The sequence below is a fragment of the Protopterus annectens genome, chromosome 1.part0 (genome assembly GCF_019279795.1).
Source record: "Protopterus annectens isolate FY-2018-M chromosome 1.part0, PAN1.0, whole genome shotgun sequence".
Taxonomy (NCBI): Eukaryota; Metazoa; Chordata; order Ceratodontiformes; family Protopteridae; genus Protopterus; species Protopterus annectens.
Window position 1 is genome coordinate 1,872,431,592 of NC_056725.1, and position 23,303 is coordinate 1,872,454,894.

General features: G+C 44.2%; 2 protein-coding genes across 3 annotated transcripts in view; one reads left to right on the forward strand and one right to left on the reverse strand.

Annotated features, from left to right (window-relative positions):
* The window catches only part of NIPBL (NIPBL cohesin loading factor), a 4,951,262-nt gene that overhangs the window by 1,723,244 nt on the left and 3,204,715 nt on the right, over positions 1–23,303 (reverse strand). Inside the window, exon 26 of the mRNA XM_044076429.1 lies at positions 23,276–23,303. This exon is cut by the window's right edge and continues 75 nt beyond it. Coding sequence (XP_043932364.1) covers positions 23,276–23,303 — 28 coding nt within the window. The remainder of the gene's footprint in view (positions 1–23,275) is intronic.
* Positions 1–23,303, forward strand: part of IST1 (IST1 factor associated with ESCRT-III) — a 1,439,276-nt gene that overhangs the window by 1,041,755 nt on the left and 374,218 nt on the right. The gene's annotated exons all lie outside the window — the stretch shown is intronic.

Consider the following 23,303-nt stretch of genomic DNA (forward strand, 5'->3'; position numbering starts at 1 on the left):
CCCAGTGAGGTCAGAAGTTTCTTTACAAATGCCAGATGTTTTAATAGCATGTCCTGAGTTTCTGCCTGAATTAGACACAATCGTCCAGGTATGGGTATATTTGAATGTTTCTCTGCCTGCAAAATGCAATGGCTGGAGCTAGACACTTTGTGAATACCCAGGGTGCAATAGATAGGCTAAAGGGAAGTGCAGAGAACTGACAGTGCACGGAGCCTGCTCTGAAGCGTAGGTATTTCCTGCAAGATTCTCTTATTAGAATGTGTAGGTAAGCTTCCTTTAAATCTAAGGCTGCCAACCAGGCATTTTTGCCTACCAAAGGAAGCAGCTGTTGAAGTGCTAGCATTTTGAATTTTGGGATAACCAAAAAGGTGTTTAGAGTAGAGAGGTCCAGGATAGGACGCCAGGAGCTGTCTTTTCTAGGTACCAGGAAGAGTTTTGAGTAATAACCTTGTCCCCTTTCTTCTGCTGGGACAGGTGCCTTGAGACTGTAGCCTAGTTGGTCTGCTGTTCCTGGGTTTGGACTGGGAAGGCTTGGAAGAGACTGGAAAGGTCCAATTTTTAGAAGGCCAATGCCTACTAAATCTGTCAGGCTGTACTTGCAAGAAAAACAGTTTACATAGATTTAGCTTTTTCCTCCATCTTTTCAAGGACTTCTGCTTTGTTGCCAAACAGGCTTGTCTTAGTTTAATGGAGCATCCAATAGATTAGCTTTTACATGATCTGGCAAGTTTTCCTCCTTAAGCCAAGAGTGCCTTCTAAGTACAGACCCAATGACAGTAGCCCTGCAAGATGCTTCTAGAGAGACAAAAACCATATTGCAAAGTATGTTTACCAACTTTTTCAGCAGAATGCATTAAATCCTGTAATTCTTTATGTTCAGCACAGTCAGGAGTCAATATAATTTTCTGTTTAAGTAGTCCCATAATATGCTGCTGATATTTTAACATATGAAACTGGAAGTTTAAGGCCCTAATGGCCAAAGTAGCAGGAGTGTATACCTTCTTACCCCATCTGTCCAAGTCCCTGGAATCTTTATCAAAGGGGGTAGGGTTTTTGGCAGTAGTAGCCTTAATTCCTTTAGGTCCTTGGGAAATGGTCTCTGGGTCCGCAGTAGGATTCTTGAAGAGGAACTTGAGTGAGTCAGGTACTCTGCAATACCAGTCAGGTTTTCTGGGAGCTGGAGTTAAACTGTCTGTGGCCAGGCTGGATTCCAAGAAGGCATCATCTACAATGTCCAGAATAGGACGGATAGCAAAAGGCCTGTGTTGAGGGAGGAGTAAAAATTCCCTAAGCCTCTTTTTGGAGTCAGAGTAATCCTGGCTTTCCTAGCAGAAATGCTCCCTAAGAGTGTGCAAAGTTTCACCAAAAGAAAAATCTTCTGGAGGGGAAGCAGAAGGGAATGGAATCCTCTGCATCAGAATCCTCATAGGCAGATAAGGACAAATCCTGTTAATCAGAAGAAACAGAAATTTCAGAAACCCGATCGGAAGAAACAGAAGGAAAATCAGTTCTAGGTCTCTTAGAGGGGGAAGGTTGGCTTCCCCTAATTAAAGTAATAAGGTCTTCAAAGTCATTCTTATCATTTGTTTTTTAGGCATATGGGCCTGAGCATGCGGTTTGGACGTCTGTTTTCTAGACATGGGTCGAGTTTTAGGCCGTGAAGAAGAAGATGGCGTTGGTTTGAAATGCATGTCTGTATGCCTGAATACACCCTCAGAAGCCATGCCTGCACAGCGGCTCCAGACCCATCCAAGGTAGAGACATCCGCAGGTTCCACAGTCGAAGAAGCATCTTGCGGCATACTGGACTCCGAATGGGTCTCAATAGAGGCCTACGAATCTGAAGTAGCGGGTATAAGGGGCTACGAAAGCGCCTCACTGAGTACCGGCAAACTGGCGACTAGCTTAGCGGGAGCATCATCGGCAGTTTTGGACCTATGTGGTCTGTCTCTGTCTTTCTCTTTAAGTTTTTTCGAAATATCAGTAGTCGGACGGCTTACCGACATTTCTGGATAGTTAAACAGAGTATCAAAATAATTTGCTGCAAAAATAGACTGACAACGAATTGTTCGGGGATTGAATAAAGCACAAGAACGACAGAGAGGGACATCGTGGTCTAGGCCTAAACAAGGAATACAGTACGAATGAAAATCTTTATGAGGTATTTGCTTTCCACAGATAAGGCAATTAAATTTTTACTGACATCTGTTTAAGAGCAAGAAAAAGGATCCCCAATGGGGTACTTAGCTTTTCTGAAGACTTCAGACCCTGAAACTCGAAAACGAAATTTTCCGGAGCCGACCGACCGGTACTTGCGAACTGCTTGTGCTTCGGCCACCGCAAGGGAAGAAAGACTGGTGTAATGGTGTCAGCTGCATGTTTTATACCCCTGACTACCTGACATTACGGAAGAAGAGACAGCAACCGACGCAGGACCCAAGACTTTGTTAATCAGGCCGACTGAGGGCTACTGCAAGCAGATAACCTAAATGTGATGACTACAACAGTGAAACACTAAGAACATCCAGTGCTGTCTTGGGCAAAAGGGAGTCACCAGCAAGATTTTTGGTTGGTCCTGTCGAATCTTGAACAGGATCTTTGTATAAGACGAAGAGGGGGGAATGCATAGAGAAACATCCTCTTCCAAGAGGAAGTGGGGGGGTCCTACCTTTCAAACCAGTGGACTTTAGACTCTGGCACAAAATTCTGGAAGTTGTCTGTTCAGGGGAGAAGCAAATAATTCTATTTGAGGAATACCCCATTGGTGGACTACATCCAGAAACACATCCTTGTAAAGCATCTATTTATGGGAATGAGTCAGAGACCTGCTTCAAGAGTCTGCCACAAGATTTCGGTTGGAGAGATTGTACACTGCCTAGTCATATGGTATTGGGCAAGAAACTCTGATACCAGAACAGCAAAACCAACCTTCCAAGAAGATAGGATTTGGTCCCCCTCTACTTGTTCACATACAAGAGGATGGTCATGCCATCTGTGAACAGTTGTTGAGGACCTGGGCAAAGGAGAGTTTGAAATGACTGTATAGCTAGCAGCAATGCTTGGATTTCCCTTATGCTGATGTATTCTGTTTTTTGAGAGGGAGACCACATTCCCTAAACAGTGAATTTGCCCAACGCTGCTCCACAGCCCATGTCTGATGCATTTGTGTAGAGTTCTAGGACTGGGGTGAGAGGATGCACGGGTAGACCAGGATTTAGGTCTATCTGTTGGATTCACCAGAGCCGTTCCCCTCTTTAGGCAAGGAATGAGGGGAAAAAAGTTATGTACTTACCATAACTTGGCATCTGTATTAGCCTATGCCTTTATTCCTCACAGTAGGGTACTGGAACCAAGCCTGCAACTTTAGCTCAGACAGATGGAAAGCTCAAGCTCCTCCCTCTCCCATAATCCCTTGCTGACCTCTAACCCTCAGATAGAGTTTGTTAACATAGTCAGGATGACTATGACCCAGAAAGTAGAAAAATCCTGGACCTACAACACTCCAACTTCCTCAGATGATCCAACAAGGAGGGTGGTGGTGGGAGGGAAATGAGAGGAATAATGACAAAGGATAACACAGATACCAAGTTGTGGTAAGTACATAACTCTATCTGATGTTATCCATGTCATTATTCCTCACAGGAGGGTCAGAGTCTCCAGCTACAATACACTCTGGGAGGGCTCAAGGAAGGACGTGTCAAAGCACCATGGAACCAAAGGAAGCTCTGATCATGGACACCAAATAAAGCTTGTAATGGGATATTAAGGTGCGCGTATTAGACCAAGTGGCGTCAGTGTAAATATCATCAACGAACAGTTTGGCCATGAAGGCAGAAGTAGCAGCCACAGACCTAGTAGTATGAGCTCTAACCTTTCCTGGAACCTCAAGATGTTTCTTGGTGTAGAGTAGACTGTCAAAATACAGCTAGAAATCCATTTGGAGTTGGTCACTTTAGAAGCTGGAAAGAAACGTTTATTTGGGGGAAAAGCCATAAAAAGCTGGCCTGATTTGTGAAACTCCTTAGTCCTATGCAGACAAAATCACAATTGCCTATGTACATTTAAGTATGCAGAATGTACTCTCTCTTATTGGAATAACTGAGAATGGACTCAGTGGAGACCTTAGGCAAAATGGAAGGATTTGTTCAAACGGACACTATCTTTGTAGAAGACCATATATGGGGGAGGAACAGAAAGGCTTGTAGCTCAGACACCCTTTTAGCTGAGGTTATAACTAGCAAGGCCATTTTCCATCACAAAAATATGAAATTGCATGAACTAGCAGGCTCAAAAGGGCTCCGAGTCAGACATTGCAGCAAGAAGGTGAGGGATCCTTAACAGGTGGCCTTATAAGGAACACGCCTTTCACGGAGGCCTTACAGAGTCTGGAAGAGAACGCAGGCTTGCTATTATGATGAAAGTTAGAAATTGCCGCCAACTGAAGCTTAACAGTAGAAAATCTTGATCCTTCCTGAAAGGGTGAGGACAAGAACAAGAGAAAATCAGCCACAGACGCAAAAACAGTGGTCCAGATTCCAGCTCTTAGGCCAGATAGAAAACCTTTTCTATTTGCTAATATAAACTTTCTGATGGAAGGTTTTTGCAAGGATAACATAGTATTCTTGATATGGGAAGCTAGCCTGGACTGATTGAAATCAGTGGAATTGGAGAAACCATACGGTTACAGAAAGGGTCAGAAGACTGGGAAGGGGAACCCGAATAGATGGGAGATTAGATCCTGATGGGGATCCATTATCCAAATGGGATACTTCAGGTAAAACCTTAGGAAGGGAAACCACGGCTGACAAGGCCAGAAAGGGAAATGAGGATCAGGGACGTCCTCAGGAGACACGCTTTCTGCAAGACCTTGGGGACGCAAGAGGGATATAAGAGGGTAAGCGTAGAGGAGACCCGGAGGCCAATAGTGGACTAGAGCATCCCTGAGTGACTCCCCAGGTGGGGGGATCAGGGAGAAGTACATGCTGCTGGCTGGGGAGGCAAATAGGTCACAGCATGGTTGACCCCAAAGATCGAAAATGCACTTCACCACCATTGGAATGAGGGAGCAACAGTGAGGATTCAATATGTTTCTGCTGAATGGGTCCCTGGGAATATGAGCTTCAAGAAGAAAGCTCCTGGAGGACATTGCCCATTCTCACACTCTCATGGCCTCTCTGCACAACGGGTAAGAATGTGTTCCCCCTTTTGTTGATATACCAGACCACCGTCATGCTGTCAGAATTGCAAATGTCCCCAGATGGAGGCAGCCCTGAAAGGCTTGCAACAATAGAAGGGCTGCTCTCAAGTCTAGGATATTTATGTGGAACTTGGTCTCTCTGGAGACCACGTACCTTCAACTGTTCTCCGTGGAAATGCACCCCCACCTCAAAAGGGAAGCGTTCATGGTCACTGTGGCCTTGGGCAGAGGGTTGAAAAGGGCCTGCCTAACAGAAAATCGTCAGACTGAAACCAGAGAAGGTATCATCTGCACACTGGCATCAATTCTATGGACGCAGCATAGGCTGAGTCAGAACAGACTACTGAACTGCCAGGGTCCACTGAAAAACCTGCGTATGGTACCTTGTCAGTGGCACAAGTTATATGGATGCGGCCACAGATAGTACAGTTGTGTACACCTACCATAAATGTAGATGTTCGAGTGTCTTCACTGTTGCAGTCATAACTGTAGGGTGTTCCTGCTGGCAGGCAGCCCGAGGTCAGCCAGAATTCCAAAGTCTGGGTCCAGCGTTGGCTGTACCAGCAAGTACCCTGACGTCAGAACGTAGAGGTATAAAGCCGACAGCCGACGCCATCTTCTCCAGCCTTTCTTGCCCCAGATGTCAGAAGCCCCCAAAAAAACAATAGGTGTCCAAAAGGAAACACAAATACACCACAAAAGAAGTGGAAGAGAGAACAAACAAGAATAAGAGGGGATTGGTGGGAGGGAAACACCGACTGCAACAGTGAAGACACTCGAACATCTACATTTATGGTGGGTGTACACAACTGTACTATGTTCTTCGTGTTTCACTGTTGCAGTCATAACTGTAGGGTAGAATCCCAAAGCTGTGAATGAGGGAGGAGGTTATGCAGAAGAAGGGGCAGCAAGAAGACCCTGCAAAACAGCAGAGGCAAAGCCTGCCCTAGACTTAGAATACAGAGGGAGATTATAGCGCTTAGAAAAAGTATGCACTGAACTCCAAATGGCAGCTTCCAAGATGTCCTTGGTAGGAACTCCTCTGAGAAAAGCTGCTGAAGTGGCAGCTGCTCTAGTAGAATGACTTCTAACAGTACCTGGAATCAGTTTCCCATAGTGAGAGTAACAAAACCTTGTTCCATGAGCAATCCATTTGGAAATAGTTTGTTTTGAAATAGCCTTACCTAGAGAACTGGAGGCATAAGAGATAAGCGGTTGATCAGATTTTCTGAAATCTTTAGTTTTGTCCAGGTAAAATCATAGTTGTCTGTGTACGTCCAATGAATGTAAGATCCTTTCCCCTTTATTTTGAGGAATTAAAAAGAAGGTAGGAAGGTGAATAGTCTGATTTAGAGCCACTTTCGAAATCACCTTAGGCATAAATGTAGGATTGGTCCTCAAGAAAACTCTGTCTTGGTGGAAGATAATATATGGTTCCACAGCCATGAGAGCTTGCAACTCTGAAACCCTTCTGGCAGAAGTCAATGCTAATAAAATAGCTGTCTTCCAGGATAAGAACTTGATATCCGAAGCCGCAGCAGGCTCAAAAGGAGGCAAAGTAAGCTTCTCCAAGACATAATTAAGATCCCAAGCAGGAACGGGAGGAGTTCTAGGAGGTCTTAAATTCTTAGCCCCTCTCAAAAATTGTCTCACCAGCTGGTGAGAAAAGATGGGAGGATCAGTGCTGAAATGAGCCGAGATAGCAGAAGCATGAATTTTGATGGATGAAAAGGAGAGGCCTTTAAGCAAAAGGTCTGAGAGGTAAAGTAAAATGGAGGAAATATCAGGCAAAAGAGGGTTAGAACCTCGGTCCTGCATCCAAATACAAAATCTTTTCCATTTAGAAGCATAAGATTTCCTAGTGCTAAGCCGCCTAGCTTCTAAAAGAACATCCAAAACTTGTTTGGGAAGAGCAGAAGGAATCAAAGGCCCTTGTAGAGCCAAGCTGCCAGGCATAGAGTCTTGATTTGAGAGTGTAGCATCTGACCCTGATGCTGGGACAGAAGAGAAGGGATCAGAGGTAGAATCCAAGGAGGTTCCAAGAATAGGTGTTTTAAAGTTGGATACCAAAACTGCCGAGGCCAATTTGGAGCTATCAGAATGATAATCTTGGGTTTGTCCTGTTTTATTTTCAGTAACACCCGAGGCAGAAGAGGAAGAGGAGGGAAGGCATATCCCGAAAGATTCCTCCAGCTGAATGACAGGGCATCCACTTTCCAAGCTGTTTTGTGGAAGGACCTGGTGCAAAAGAGAGGCAACTGATGATTGAGATGGGATGCAAACAGATCTGTCTGAGGACAACCCCAAACTGCAGTAATCTTGCCGAATAAGCTGGGGTCCAGCATCCATTCGTGAGGATCCAAAAGGTTTCTGCATAGGCTGTCTGCTAAGAGATTCTGTTTTCCTGGAATGAATTGAGCTTGAAGATGCAGGTTCAGATTTAGAGCCGTGTCCCATAAATTCATGGCTAGTCTGCAAAGGGGGTAAGAGTGAGAGCCCCCTTGCTTGTTTATGTACCACATGACTGTGGTATTGTCTGTACGAATCAGAAGAGGCCCTGGATTCAAAAGATTCTGGAAGGCTAGAAGAGCATTTTGGACTGCCAACATTTCCTTCAAGTTGATGTGCCAGAGAAGATGCTTCTTTGTCCAAGAGCCCTGCTGTCAAATATCTAGAAAATGAGCTCCCCAAGCATAATCCGAAGTGTCCGTGGTTATGATCTGAGAAGGTTGAGGCAGACGAAAGGGATTCCCTTTGTTTAAAGCACAAGCCCTGGACCACCAAAGGAACTCCTTTTGTTGGCAGGGAATCAGTGGAATCATTGTGTCCAGGACTGTGGTAATGCTGTGACCATACACTCTTTAGGTACCATTGAAGTTTTCTCATACGAAGCCTTGCATTTGGAATCAACAGAAAGCAAGAAGCCATGTAGCCCAATGCCTGCAGGAATTTCCTTGCAGTGAGATGAGTTAAAGTAGCCAAGGTTTTGAAAATTGAGGCCAGCTGTAATTGTTTTTCTGGAGTGAGGAAGGCCCTTTGCAAGCTTGTATTTAGAAGAGCTCCCAAAAAGATCATTTGCTGAGAGGGGATCAAATGTGACTTTTTGTGTTCACTGAAAACCCCAGTAGAAGTAGAAGACGTTGAACAAAATGCAGATGCTGAAGTAGAAGGTCTTTGCTGTCGGCCTGAATAAGGCAGTCGTCCAGATAGGGGTAAATTTGAATCCCTTGGAGTCTGCAATAAGCTACTACTGGAGCCAGGCACTTGGGTAAAGACTCTGGGCGCAGTAGATAAGCCAAAGGGCAGTACAGAGAATTGAAAGTGCCTCGAACCTGCCTTGAATCTGAGGTATTTTCTGTGTTCCTGCCTGATGGGAATGTGTAAGTAGGCTTCCTTTAAGTCCAATGTCACCATCCAAGCATCCTGGGAGAGCACTGGAAGAAGTTGTTGTAGAGTAAGCATCTTGAATTTTGGAATTTCCAGAAAGGTGTTTAATACTGAAAGGTCCAGAATAGGTCTCCATGAGTTTTGTTTTCTTGGGACCAGAAATAGTCTTGAGTAAAAACCTTTTCCCATCTCTGAAAGTGGAACAGGCTCTATGGCTCTCATGGCCAATAAAGCGTCCACTTGATTTAAGGCCTCTGACCATTGATGTTTTGGCAAATCTGGCCAACCGATAGACCTTGGCAGAGTATGAAAGTGGAATTTGTAACCTCTTAAAATCACGTCTAAAACCCATTTGTTTTGGGTAATATGAGTCCAATTTTGGTAGAAAAGAGAAAGTTTTCCTCCGAGAGGGGCTTCCAGGCAAGGAGGACCTGTAGCCCAGCAGAGAGAGTCATTGGGTCTGCTTCCTTTGTGATTGAGATCTGTCTTCTCCCCTTCTAGGGGATGAAGCAGTCCATTGTCTGGACCTGTAAGAGGCCTGAGCCTGACCTCTGGAGCATCTATATCTTCCCCTTTGAGGCCTGTCAGACGTGGGAAAGGACCAATTTTTGGAGGGCCAATTTCTAGAAAATCTAGGGGGCTGAACTTGTAAGAATCTTTAACAGTCTACATAGATTTCGCTTTATCCTCCATTTTTTTAATAACCTCCTCAGCTTTAGATCCAAACAAAACATCATGCTGAACAGGGGCATCTAACAATTTAGCCTTAACTTGCTCAGGTAAATTCTGCTCTCGAAGCCAAGCATGTCTCCTGATAACAGTACCTGAGGCTGCAGCCCTACAAGAAGCCTCCAAGACATCAAAACCACAATGTAAACTATGTTTGCTAACTTGTTCAGTTGCATGCAGTACATCCTGTAATTCCTTATCCTCTGCACATGCAGGAAAGGCAGAAAGTTTTTGTTTTAAAACAGACAAAAGAAATTGCTGATACTTGAACATATGAAACTGGCAATTTAAAGCTCTAATAGAAAGAGTAGCAGAAGTATACACCTTTTTGCCCCATCTGTCCAAGGCATGAGAATCCTTTTCAGAGGGAATAGGATTTTTAGATGAAGCGGCCTTAGCAGCCTTGGAACCCTGAGAAATAGTTTCAGGATCTGCAGAAGGGTTCTTGAACAAAAATTGATGGGAATCAGGAACTCTGTAAAATCTATCCGGCTTAGAAGGAGCAGGCGGAAAGGAATCAGGATTCAGGTTAGCCTCAGAGAAAGCATCATCCACAATATCAAGAACAGGAGGAATAGCCAAAGGTCTGTGTTGTGGAAGAAGGAGAAATTCCCCAAGTCTCTTCTTGGAAGCGGAATAATCCTGACCTTCCCAATGAAAATGCTCTCTCATCTCATGCAAGGTTTGCCCAAAAGAAAAATCTTCAGGGGGAGAAGCAGAGGGAATAGAGTCCTCTGCATCAGAATCCTCATAAGGAGGAAAAGAATAATCCTGGTCCGAGGAAGAGACTGAAGACACAGAAGCCTGATCAGAGGAATCATAAGGAATATCCTGTCTAGGCCTTTTTTCAGGAGGAGGGTGAGAACCCCTAATCATTGTAAGCAAATCTTCAGCCATCCTTAATAATTGCTTCTGGGTCTTGGGAGCTGAATCCGAAGAAGCTTGAAAAGAAACCCTTGGCTTAACAGGAGTCTTTGACTTTGCCTTTGTCTTTGTAGAAATAGTGATATGAGAAGGCCTGAAAACCCCTTCAGAAGCCGGTACCTGCACAGCGGTTCCAGACCCATCTGAAGGAGCGACGTCCGAAGGTCCTGCAGCAGATAAAATACTGGGCCTAGTTGGCTCCCCATGGGAGTCCGTGTCGGCCATCGGTTCCGAAGTGGCTGACGACAGGGGCTGCAAAAGCGCCTCACTGACGACAGCCGAACCCGAAGCTGGCTCTGGCTGCAAAGTATCCTGTTTGGACCTCGGAGGTCTATCCTTGTCCTTGCGTTTTTTGTGAATTCCGGTTGTCGGTAAAGTATCCGACGACATCCTACAATTGAACCGTCTACCGAAATAATTCAAGGCCCAATCGTACCTACGCTTAATCGTACGAGAATTAAACTTGGCACAAAACAGACAGCAAGAAACGTCGTGTTCAGGGCCCAAGCAAGGAGGACAGTAAGAGTGGAAATCTTTATGAGGTATTTGTTTTCCACACAATATACAATTATTAACTTTTTCTGACATCGGAGGAACAAGAAAAAAAGTTTCCCCAACGGGGTACTTAGCTTGAGAAGAGAAGAAAAAAGTCTTCGGACCGACGACAAGCAAAGCACGTTGTCCAGAATCCGCCAACCAACAACTTGCGAGCTGCTTTCCACCACACGGCAAGAAAGACTGGAGAAGATGGCGTCGGCTGTCAGCTTTCTACCTCTGCGTTCTGACGTCATGGTACTTGCTGGTACAGCCGACGCCGGACCCAGACTTTGGAATTCTGGCCGACCTCGGGCTGCCTGCCGGCAGGAACACCCTACAGTTATGACTGCAACAGTGAAACACGAAGAACATCCTATGGTCCAAAGAATCAAGTGGGCTGGAGGACTCGAAAGATTTAAAATTTGCATAACTTGACCCTGGATCAGCCGAACACTGCACAGAGGCAAGGCTACAATCTCCGAAACGGAGTCTAAGTAGACTACTATGAACTCTAACTTTTGCAGGGGAACCAGATTTGACTTTGAGAGGTTCACTGTAATCCCCAACTGGCTGAACAGGAGGAGGAGGAGGACATATTTGATAGGTTTGGACAGTCAAATACCTTGGGGGTACTGTGAGGAGCCAACTGTTGAGGTATGGAAAGACCTGGAAATCCTGCAGCCTTAGGTGAGTCGCCACCACTGCCATACATTTGGTAAACACCCGGGGGAGGTGAGGGGGGGGGGGTTGTGCTAAGTCCAAAGGCAGGGCTCTGAACTGGTAATGATTAACCCCAACTCAGAAGCAAAGATGTCTACTCAAATGCCTATCTTGATGTGATAGTAGGCATCTGGGAGATTCACTGAGCACATCCAGTCAACCTTACACAAGAGGGGCAGAATGGACTGAAAAGTGACCATCCAGAACGTTTGACTGACAGATTCAACTCTCAGAGGTCCAGAATAGGATGCAGGTCCTTGGTCTTTTTTGGCACTAAAAAGAAGCGGGAGTAAGCTCGGGTTCCTCTTTGTACCATTGGCACCTCTTGGATGGCTCTTTTTTGAAGAAGATGGACAACTTCCTTGAAGGCCAACTCCCTCTGGCTGGGTGGTATGTCGGGGAGATAGCTTTGTATAGGAGGGGGGTTGAAAAAAGGGAATGAAATAACCCCTGGAAACTATCATTAATACGCACTGATCAGAGGTGATGCTTGGCCAGGCTAGTGGGTGAAGGGAAAGACGGCCCTTGACTGACTCCAGGGTAGGGCAGTCGAACAACGCTTCAGGAGCAAGGAAAGGACTGCTCAGAGAATGGTTCCCTTGAGCCCTGATTTTGCAGGCCCCCCCTACCTCTAGGGCAGTGTCGGCGGTTGAATCCTCTCACCCTGCCTCTGGAAGAGGACCTCCGGAACCACATCTTCGTAGCTCCCCGCTATGTCTTGGAAAACAATGTCTGAGGAGCAGAAAACTTAATCCCAACTGCGGACAAAGTCTTTCCTTCCTGCTCACTACGGCTTAGAGTTTCTTTCACATGGTCCAAAGAAGGTAGCCCCATCAATGGATTTGTTGGTAAAACATGCTTTGAAGGACCTCGTAAACCCTCATAAAGCATGTTGTCTTACAGCTATGCCTGTACTCGCCGCTGGAGAGGTAGTTTGCGCTTGCATTGGAAATTCACCTTATCAGGACTTGGCGATGGGTGTCAGAGTACACAGCTTGGGAGACTAACCTTAAAGCTACTGAAATGCACAAGCACAGAATAAGGGAAAAAACGATCCACAGAAAATGTCATTACTGTCAAAGCTGTCCAAAGTAAAAATATCTTTAACCAAGAGCTAAAATGCATGATCCCCCACAGGTGTAAAACCACTGAGAAAGTGTTACGTAGCGCTGTTCCTCATGTGATCCCCACTCCCTGCACAAATTTCAGCCAAACCTACATGATTTTTGCCACTCATACCTAACAGGGAACAGCTGATGTTCTAGGTTGGTGACATCACAACTGAAATTCTGAACTGCTGAGAAAAAGCTGGAAGCGAGTGCAGCTTTTCCTTGGCAATTTAAAGATACGATGGAAGCAGAACTGTGTATGCCCCTTTCTTTCTAATGTGGGCAACAGAATCATTACATTTAAAACATGATTGTCTTGCTGACAGCAGCACTGGTGGCAACCTTAATTATTACTCCCCTCAAGCAGCGTCTTCAACAAACACCCTCCCTTACTGGATTGGCACCCCCCAAATCCCTGCTTGCCACTGCCTCAAGATACGCAAGCCATTAATCGAAGCTGGGTCATCTGGGCCACAGCTGTTTTTTTTTTCCTGGTATGCCATGGTACTTGCTAATGTCTTTAGTTTTGTCAAATTAAAATACGAGTTGCCTACAGATGTCCAAAAAGTGAAGGAGTCTTGACCCTTCATTCTGAGGAGATGGAAAAACAGTGGGAAGGTTGAAATTCTGTCCGAGGTTAGCCCTGCCCTTGTGAAAAGTGAGGCTCATTCAGTCCTAGGGTTAAGCCCTGCCCTTGTGAAAACTGAGGGACAAAAAGTGCATATAGGCCATGAGTGCTTGGCTGAAGTCAATACCACATGCAAAACAGTCTTCCAACTGCAGAACTTAAGAGCTGAAGCAGGTTCAAAAGGAACAATGAGTTTTTTTTTAAGACACAGTTCAGGTTCACAGGAGGAATATGTAGGGCACCTTTCAAAAATTGCAGGATCTCAAAATGTGGTGGATTTAAGGGAGGACAGGCAGATACAGTTGATTAATGTGCCTTGTTAGAAGAAAATTCCACGTCAGACGAGAGAAAATATCAGGAATAACCAGTTGAGGAAGTGTCCCCATTTCTTCTTGTAACATCATAAAGAAAATATTTTCCATTAGAAAGTTAAGATTTTCTTGTTGCAGGCTTTCTAGGCCCCCGAATTACCCAAAAGCGCACCCTCCGGAAAGGTGCCAGGACTTTGCATTAGTGAAGTACCTCGCAGGATGCACAGTAGCAAGTCCTGCCCAAGCCACCCCCCTCAAATTTTCTGACGTCACGATTAACTAATAAATATTAATTTGTGTCCAAACATGAATATTGATGTCTTTGTTGGACTGTGCAATGATTGCACATTGAAAACGGCCTTAACGTCCGTTACCGGTAACTAAAGGTCATGTATCTGCCCAGGGTTGGCACAGTTTGTTAAAAAAAATCGTAAACCAGTTATTTAAGGAAATGAACAAGGCCCTTGTATTTCCTACCATTCTGTGGTCTTATAAACAGGGTAAGGGTTAGAATAAGAAGGGGATTGTTAGACGTCTTGTACCATTTTGGTGAAATGCATTTTGAAATTTGTAAATATTCTATTCTTACTCATCTTAGAGCAATGTTTGATGAATTAACAGTGCTAATCTCTGTGCACATCACCATAGAACCCAGAGTACACTTGTAAAAAGCTTATGGGGTTAATCTCTGTAAAGACTGCATGTTAAAGGAACTGTCCCATTCAGTATATATGAAAAATTGACTCCAGATGAGGAAGCACTCACCATTCAAATGTTACCTTATAACAAAAGAAACTATGAAAATGTAGGGGGCGTATTTTCAGAATGTTGCCCATCACGGAGGGAACAATATACTCAATATGCCACTTCCTATGCAAAATCTCTCGAAGGCATCAAACTGGCCAATGACAGCGTCAGAGTTCACAAGACTATCATTACTAGGCAACCTGCTGGCATTCAAGCTTATAACGTAAGGAAATGGCTTAATGGCAATGTTTTGAAGACCTGATGCGTGAAAGTGGAGTAAACGTTACAATAACGGGCCAGAAGGGAACGGTGTGTGTGTGTGTGTGTGTGTGTATACTCACACACACACACAGATGTGAATTCAGCTGTAGACTGATACACTTGGCAATCAGGCAAGTGTCAACTTTTCTAGATAGATTACTTTACTGTGGGTGCTGGGGACCTTCCTCTCCACATACTCAAATCACTGTGAAGGGGTTCCGTCTTTCTACAGGGGTTTGGAAGTGCAACAGCTGGCCTCCATTGTAGTTTTAATAGTATGTTTTTACAGAAACCTATCTGCATTTAACTTTGGTTTTGTACATGCAATAAAACAGCCAGCTTGTAACGATCCGGAAGTATTACAAACTACCACATTTCATTACTTTACAGTTTATTAATACATGTGATTTTGACTGGGTAGCTGCACTAGCAATGGAGTTTTCACAGAAACTTTTCAAAGGGGACACAGGTACAACCAATGTGTGGATTATGTCAAATGGAAATCAGCATACATGTCAGGTCATCGGCCATTCCCACACGCATTTCCCCTGTCAACCATAACAGACATGTCCACTTATGTGAAGAACTGAGTGCGAGGTCCTTCACTAATACAAATCAACTGCCAGAGTGGAATCAAAATCCCTACCATCAAAAAAGTTAAGCTAAGGGTCTTGATGTTTGAATGAATTGGAGAGAGTCCTTGTGTGAATTTACTTGTGATGACTGTCCTTGCAGGTGAAAGACAAGAGGGAACTAGTGCTGTTTGGGCCAAGAGTCAAGAGTAAGACTCTGGACTTGGACCAAGAGTAGGGAAAGAAAAGCATAAAGGAATTTTCCTCTCCATGAGAACAATACGGCATCAATCTTTCATGCTTCTGGGCATGGAACTCTGGAAGAGAATGATCTGAGTTGCCTGTTCTGAGTGTAGGTAGGGAGGGATTGGGACGTTCAGAGGATGGCAATGCCTACTCCAAATTGACTTGAGATGCCACTGATTCTTCCTCAAATGAAGTCTGTAAAGGATATCATAGGAACTGTCAATGCCACATAACACAGGGCTCTCAAAATCTCTCTTACAGAGGTCATACCCAAAGGTAAATCAGACTGAAGATGCTCTGTGAAGAGCTGGACTTGGATAATGAATGCTTTCCTTCTTCCAGACAAAGTACTAGAGCCTGCAACCTAGGAAAAACATGCCCTGGGATGGGGTTAAGAGAGACTTTTTGAAGTTTAAAGTGAAACCTAGACAGTGTAAGAGGTCCACTGCGAAATGTGAATGCTTCAGGAGAATCTCCTTTAAATGGGTCTAAAATCAAGAAATCATCCAGGTAAGAGGAAATCTCAATACACTGAAGTCTGAAATAGGTAATACAATGAGCCAGGAACTTTGTGCATTTCCTAAGGGCGCTGGAAAGGCAAAACACAAAGTGAAATAGTAATGCACAAAATATTAACTCCCTGAAGTCTGGGTGAATAGAAATATGCAGGTAAGCATCCTTTAGACTCAAAGTCACTAGAAAAGCCTGAGGAAAGATAACTGGAACGGGGATTGAAGACTCAACATTTTGAAGCTTGCAACCTTCAGAAAATTGCTGAAAAGGACAGATCCAAAATAGGTCTCCAATTTCCTTCCGAAAAAAAAACAGTAGTCTGGAAGAGAACTCTGCTCCCAAATGCTGGGAAGAGGCTGCACAGTTGTGTACACTTGCCATAAATTTAGATGTTGGAGTGTATTCACTGTTGCAGTCATCACATTTGGGTTATCTGCTTGCAGTAGCCCTCAGTCAGCCTGATTAACTAAGTCTTGGGTCCTGCGTCAGTTGCTGTCTCTTCTTCCGTGACATCAGGTCGTCAGGGGTACAAAACATGCAGCCGACGCCATTACATCAGTTTTTCTTGCCCCAGATGTCGGGTGCCTCCAAATGGGAAGCAATTAAATCGATAAATATACAAGGTTATACCTCCAACAAAAAAGCAAATACACCAAAAAGCTTTTGAGCATAGTAAAGGAGAGTAGAGGTACAGCCAAAAAAAGTAAGGGGGCTGGAGGGAGGGTAACTAGGACTGCAACTGTGAATACACTAACATCTACATTTATATTAAGTGTACACAACTGTACTATGTTCTTCGTGTTTCACTGTTGCAGTCATTACATTTGGGTAGATTCCCAAAGCTAAGGATGGGAGGAGGAATTCAGATAGCATTAGGACCAGCTATAAGGCCCTGCAAGACTGCAGTGGCAAAGCCAGCTCTGGATTTAGAGAAAATAGGCAGATGGTAATGCTTGGTGAATGTACAGAACTCCAGGTAGCAGCTTCTAGGATGTACCTGGTAGGGATGCCTCTGAGATAGGCTGTAGAGGTAGATGCAGCCCTGGTTGAGTGGGGTCTGATCCCTTGTGGAATAGGTTTTCCATGGTGCTTGTAACAGAAATGAATGCAATGGCCTATCCATTTGGAAATGGTTTGCTTTGAAATAGCCTTCCTCTCTGCCCCTGCAGCAAATGCCACCAGCAGTTGTTCAGATTTCCTTTGAGGTTTAGTCCTGTCCAAGTAAAATCTAAGTTGTCTGTGCACATCTAAGGAGTGCAGAATCCGTTCCCCTTTGTTCTGTGGATTAGGAAAGAAGGTTGGCAAATGATTGGACTGATTAAGGGCCACATTGGATACCACCTTGGGCATGAAGGAGGGATTGCTGCTGAGGGATACCTTGTCTGCATGAAAGATGATGAAAGGTTCCACTGCCTAAGGGCCTGTAATTCAGATACGCTTCTTGTCGAAGTGATTGCTAAAAGGAAAGCGGTTTTCCAAGAAAAGAATTATGTCTGCAGTAGCAGCTGGCTGGAAAGGAGGAAGAGTGAGTTTCTCCAATACAAAGTTAAGGTCCCAGGCTGGAGTTGGAGCTCTCCTGGGTGGTCGTAAATTTTTGGCCCCTTTGAGGAACTGCTTGAGCAGTGGATGAAAGAGGGGAAGTTCTGTGTTATAATAAGCTGAAATGGCTGAGGCGTGAATTTTGGAGGAGGAAAAAGACAGGCCGTTGTGAAGCATCTCAGTTAAGTATTGTAAAATCTGAGGTAAATTGGGCAGTACTGTGCTCATCCATTGAGACTGGCTCCAGGCACAGAATCTTTTCTAGTACTAGGCCTTGCCTCTAAAATATCCATCCCTGGTTTACTGAGGGATTGTAAAGTAGTGATTAGGTAATTAGCCAGGCTGCTAGGTTCAGTGTTTGAAGCTAAGGGTGCAGAATCTGGTTCTCCTGCTGAGACAACAGGGTAAGAGTCAGAGGCAGGTGCCATGGGGGCAATAGTGACAAACTGCGCAAGAGGGGTACCAGTGTTGGCATGGCCAGTCTGGTGCAATCAAAACAGTCCCTGGTTTGTCTCGTTTGATCTTTAGTAGTACTTTGGAGAACAGAGGCAGAGGAGGAAAGGCATAAACTGATAGTTTTTTCAGCTGAAGGACAGAGCATCCACTTTCCAAGCTTGTTTGTGGGGAGTCCTTGTGCAAAATTTGTCCAATTGATAGTTCTGGGGGGAGGCAAACAGGTCTATATCTGGGCTCCCCCCATTTGCTCGTCAACATGTTGAAAATCCTTGGTTCCAGTTTTCACTCCTGTGGGTCCATGAGGTTTCTGTTTAGTTCTTCTGCCAGTGTATTTAGTTTCCTGGCAGGAATTGAGCTTGTAGATGTGCTTGGTAGCTCAGGGCTGTGTTCCACAATGCCATGGCTAGTCTGCAGAGGGGGGTAAGAATGGGTACACCCATGCTTATGTACCACATAACAGTGGCATTGTCCATCTTTACCATTAGTTGTCCTTGAAGGCTGTCCAAGCATTCGGTACAGCTAACATTTCTTTCTGAGTGATATGCAGGTGCATTTGACTTGGGTTCAATTTGCCATGAATGCACTTCCCTGCCAGGTGAGCCCCCCGATGTGTCTGTTAGGGTTTGGGCAGCAGGGGGTTGTGTGAATGGTAGTCCCTTGTTCCGGTGGCAGGCCTCTGCCCACCAAAGGAACTCTAGGCATAGGCAAAGTATCATAGGAATTATTGCTTCTAGATTCTGAAAATGTTGACACCATAGGCTTTTTAGATATCATTGTAGTTTCCTCATATGCAGTCTTGCATATGGAATTAGAAGAATGCAGGAGACCATAAACCCCAAGGCTTGTATTATTTGCCTTGCAGATAGCAGGGTTTTTGTGGCCACTTGTCTGAAGTAGGTTGTCAAATGAATTTGTTTCTTTGGCGTGAGGAAAACCATCTGGGAAGTTGTATTCAAGCTTGCTCCCAGGAATATAATTTGTTGACAGGGTACCAGGTGTGATTTCTTTTCGTTTATGGTGTACCCCAGGCAAGTTAGCACCCTTTGTACAAAGACAATCATCCAGGTATGGGTATATTTGAATATTTCTTTGCTTGCAAAATGCAATGAGTGGAGCTAGACACTTTGCGAATACCCTGGGTGCAGTAGACAAACCAAAGGGCAGTGCAGAGAACTTATAGTGCGTGTAGCCTGCTTTGAAGCAAAGGTATCTTCTGTATGAGTCCCTGATTGGCATGTGCAGGTATGCTTCCTTTAGATCTAGTGTTGCCAACCAGGTGTCTTTGCCTAGCATAGGGATCAAATGGTGAAGAGTCAGCATCTTGAATTTTGGAATCACCAAAAAGGTGTTTAGAGTAGACAGGTCTAGGATAGGACACCATGAATCGTCTTTTCTGGGTATCAGGAAAAGTCTCGAGTAGAAACCTTGTCCCTTTTCCTCTTCTGGTACCAACTGAATAGCCCCCATGCTTAAGAGAGAAAGTACTTGCTTTTGGGCCTCTGCTCACTGATTTGGGGCGAGATCTGGCCACCCACTTGGTGCTGGTAAAGTATGGAAGTGAAATCTGTATCCGTGGACACTATATTTAAAACCAATTTGTCCTGGGTAATGAATTCCCAGTTCTCTGCATGAAGAGGAATCTTTCCACCCAAAGGGGCAGTCAGTAAGTCATTGAGACAGCTTACCATAGGGGGGAGTTTTATTACTTGCAGATTTGAAAGTGGAGGCCCCCCCACTGCTTAGTCCTGTGCGTACCCTGGGACTGAAGCCTGGGAGCTCTGCTGGATCTGGTTTGGACTGAGACTGTCTGGAAGAGGCAGGAAAGGACCAATTCTTAGAAGGCCAATGCCTACTAAATCTTGGAAGTTGTACTTGTAAAAAATCTTTTAACAGTTTGCACAGATTTAGCTTTTTCCTCCATCTTTTTAAGAACTTATTCTGCCTGTGGTCCTGGTTTAAGGGAGCATCTAGTAATTTCGCTTTAACATGATCTGGCAAGGATTGCTCCTTAAGCCAGGCATGCCTTCTAAGTACAGACCCAGTTACAGCAGCCCTGCAAGATGTCTCTAGAGAATCAAAACCACACTGCAAAGTATATTTTCCAACTTGTTCAGCTGAATGCAGTAAATCCTGTAAATCCTTACTTTCAGCACAATCAGGAATCAACATAATTTTCTGTTTAAGCAATCCAATAATATGCTGCTGATACTTTAACATATGAAACTGGCAGTTTAAAGTTATACCTTCTTACCCCATCTATCCAGTGCCCTGGAGTCTCTATCAGAGGGGGTGGGATTTTGGCAGTAGTAGCTTTACTGTCCTTGGGTCCCTGTGAAATGGTCTCAGGATCCGCAGTAGGATTTTTAAAAAGGAACTTGTGAGAGTCAGGGACCCTGTAATACCTACCAGGTTTTTCTGAGAGCAGGAGGTAGAGAGTCAAGAGGCCAAGCTAGATTCCGCAAAGGCATCATCAACAATGTCTAGTACAGGAGGTATGGCTAAAGGCCTGTGCTGTGGCAGGAATAAGAAATCCCTACACCTCTTTTTAGAATCAGAGAAATCCTGACTTTCCCAAAGAAAATGCTCCCTAAGTGTATGCAAGGTTTCATCAAGAGAGAAATCCTCTGGGGGGAAGCAGAGGGAATAGAGTCCTCATCATCAGAATCCTCATAGGTAGATAAGGGTAACTTCCTGGTTATCAGAGGAAACAGAAAATTCAGAATCCTGGTCAGAAGTATCATAAGCAAACTCAGTCCTAGGTCTCTTAGAGGGGGAAGGCAGACTTTTCCTGATTAAAATAATAAGGTCTTCAGCCATTCTTATCATTTGATTTTTAGGCATAGAGGCCTGACCATGCGGTCTGGCCATCAGTTTTCTAGGCATGGTTCGAGTTTGAGGCCTTGAAGAAGAAGATGGCATTGGTTTAATACGCAAGTAAGTAAGCCTGAATACACCCTCAGAAGCCAGTATCTGCACAGCGGCTCCAGACCCATCCAAGGTAGACAGCTGCAGGTTCCACAGTTGAAGCATCTTGTGGCATACCGGACTCCGAATGGGTATCAGTAGAGGCCTGCGAATCTGAAGAAGTGGCTATCAGGAGCTGCGAAAGCGCCTCACTGAGTACCGGCAAACTGGTGACTGGCTTAGGAGAAGCGTCGTCGGCAGCTTTGGACCTAGGTGGCCTGTCTCTGTCTTTATCTTTGCATTTTTTTCAGAATGTCTGTAGATGGATGGCTTACCAGAAACATATCAGGATAACTGAACCGAGTACCAAAATATTTAGAAGCGAAAATATGCAGACAACAGACAGTTTGTGGTTTAAAAAAGGCACAAAACTGACAGCAAGGTACGTCATGGTCAGGGCCTAGGCAATGAATACAGTATGAATGAAAATCTTTAGGAGGTATTTGCTTTCCACAAGAAATACAATTATTTACTTTTACTGACATCAGTTTAGAGCAAGAAAAAGATTCCTCAACGGGGTACTTAGCTTTTAGTTGAAGACTTCGGTTCTGAAACTCGAAAACGAAAATTTCAGGAGTCGGCCAACCGGCACTTGTGAACTGCTTCTGTTTCGGGCACTGCACAGCAAGAAAGACTGATGCAATGGTGTCGACTGCATGTTTTTTTACCCCTGCCGACCGCACGTCACGGAAGAAGGGACAGCAACCGACACAGGACACAAGACTTTGTTAATCAGGCTGACTGAGGGCTACTGCAAGCAGATAACCCAAACGTGAAGACTGCAACAGTGAAACACGAAGAACATCAACTACTTTGTTCCGTGAGAGAAAAGGTCCTGAAGGACTGGAAGGATTTTGTGAAGCCTAAGGGATTTCTGAAAGAAGGAGAGGAACAACCCAAGTCATTCTGTAACCTTTCTGACTGATTTAGAGGACCCATTTGGATGTTGTCATCTATACCCCTACAGGGAGAGGGGAGGGGGATACTTTCCTGGAAAGAACAGGGGCTTGGTCAAAGTGGGGGTGGGGCAGACAAATATAAGTCACTGGAACAGCAGAAAGATAGATTTGTTTGAAATTATGCATTTTCTTGCCTTTCTCCTGTAAACTTCTGAAAAGATCTGTAGTGGCAGATCCAAAAAGGTGCTCTTTGTCCATAGTGGAGTCCCAAAGTTTGGACTTAACATCTTCCAGTAGAGACTGGAGCCTAAGCCAAAACGAATCTTCCTAGTACAGATCAAGTAGCAGCTGCCATTGAAGATGTATAAAATGCGTTGTAACTGCAATTACCAAGTGCCTTGCAAATGGCAAGACAGAATTCCGAAGAGAAACAGCACAAGTTTTATTTTCGGATTCTAATAAAACGTTGTTCAAGGCCTTCAAAAGAGAGAAAAGGTATCCAGTCATACAAATCTAATACTTTAAAGCACAAAAGGATAAGGTGGTGGATGTAGACACTTTTTTGCCATACCTATCTACAGTTCTACTATTTTTATCACTGGACAATGCATGGGAAGAAAGAAGCGGTTTAGCAGGAAAATAATAAAAAAACTGTACAGCTGACAGACCAAAGTTGAATAGAGAGTTAAGTGTTTGGGCTGACAGCAAGAAGCTCTGAGGGAATTTGTGCCTACGTCTTCCTTATGTACCTCTTAGCATTTCTACTCTTGGGTCACACGCTGCATGCAAGGCAGAAGAGAAAGGTGCCCAGGCTACGGTATGCTGGCCATACAGCTATCCTTGGCAGAATATTCTCAACAGTCAGTAATACTGCAACAGATATCACTAGTTAAGAAACCAAAATCCTTTACTAGCCACTTCATGACACATCTGTATGCAACATTGAAATACAGTCACTACTCCTTCCAAACAACAGCTTCTGCAAATAATTTACATATGCAAGTTTCTATAAAAGTACATCTAAAATAGAAATGAAGATGCTGGAAAATATGACAAAGAAAACTTTGTTAAGAATTTTGAGGGGTGGATAGAAAGGTGCAATGTAGGGACATGCAGAAAATGAGATGTGCTAAAGCTGAATTGAAGAAACATAGCAATCACAAAATTAACATTCATTTACACATGGCAAACAAAATGTTCAAGGTTTATGTTTCATTGTTATAGGAAAGCTGTGGCTGGGGTACGCTTCCCAACAGTGCAGTGTATTTATTAGTCTGTGAAACATGCAAAAGACAAAAAATGGTTCCGGATGCAGCATCAACAAAGGACACACAAAAAGGACTGAATGAGACAAGCTTAGAGAGACAATAAATCTAGAACAGGACAGTGAATGGGATAGAGTGGCCACAATGTTCTTTTACCAGCTGGATGTTTTATGAACAGGCAAAAAAAAAAAAAAACTAATGCATGAAACATCTTAAAAGCATACTTATTGAAATTTAACAATGCTGGGTGGGTAAAACACAATGCAACTTACCTGAGTTAAATAAATATCAAAGCTTTGG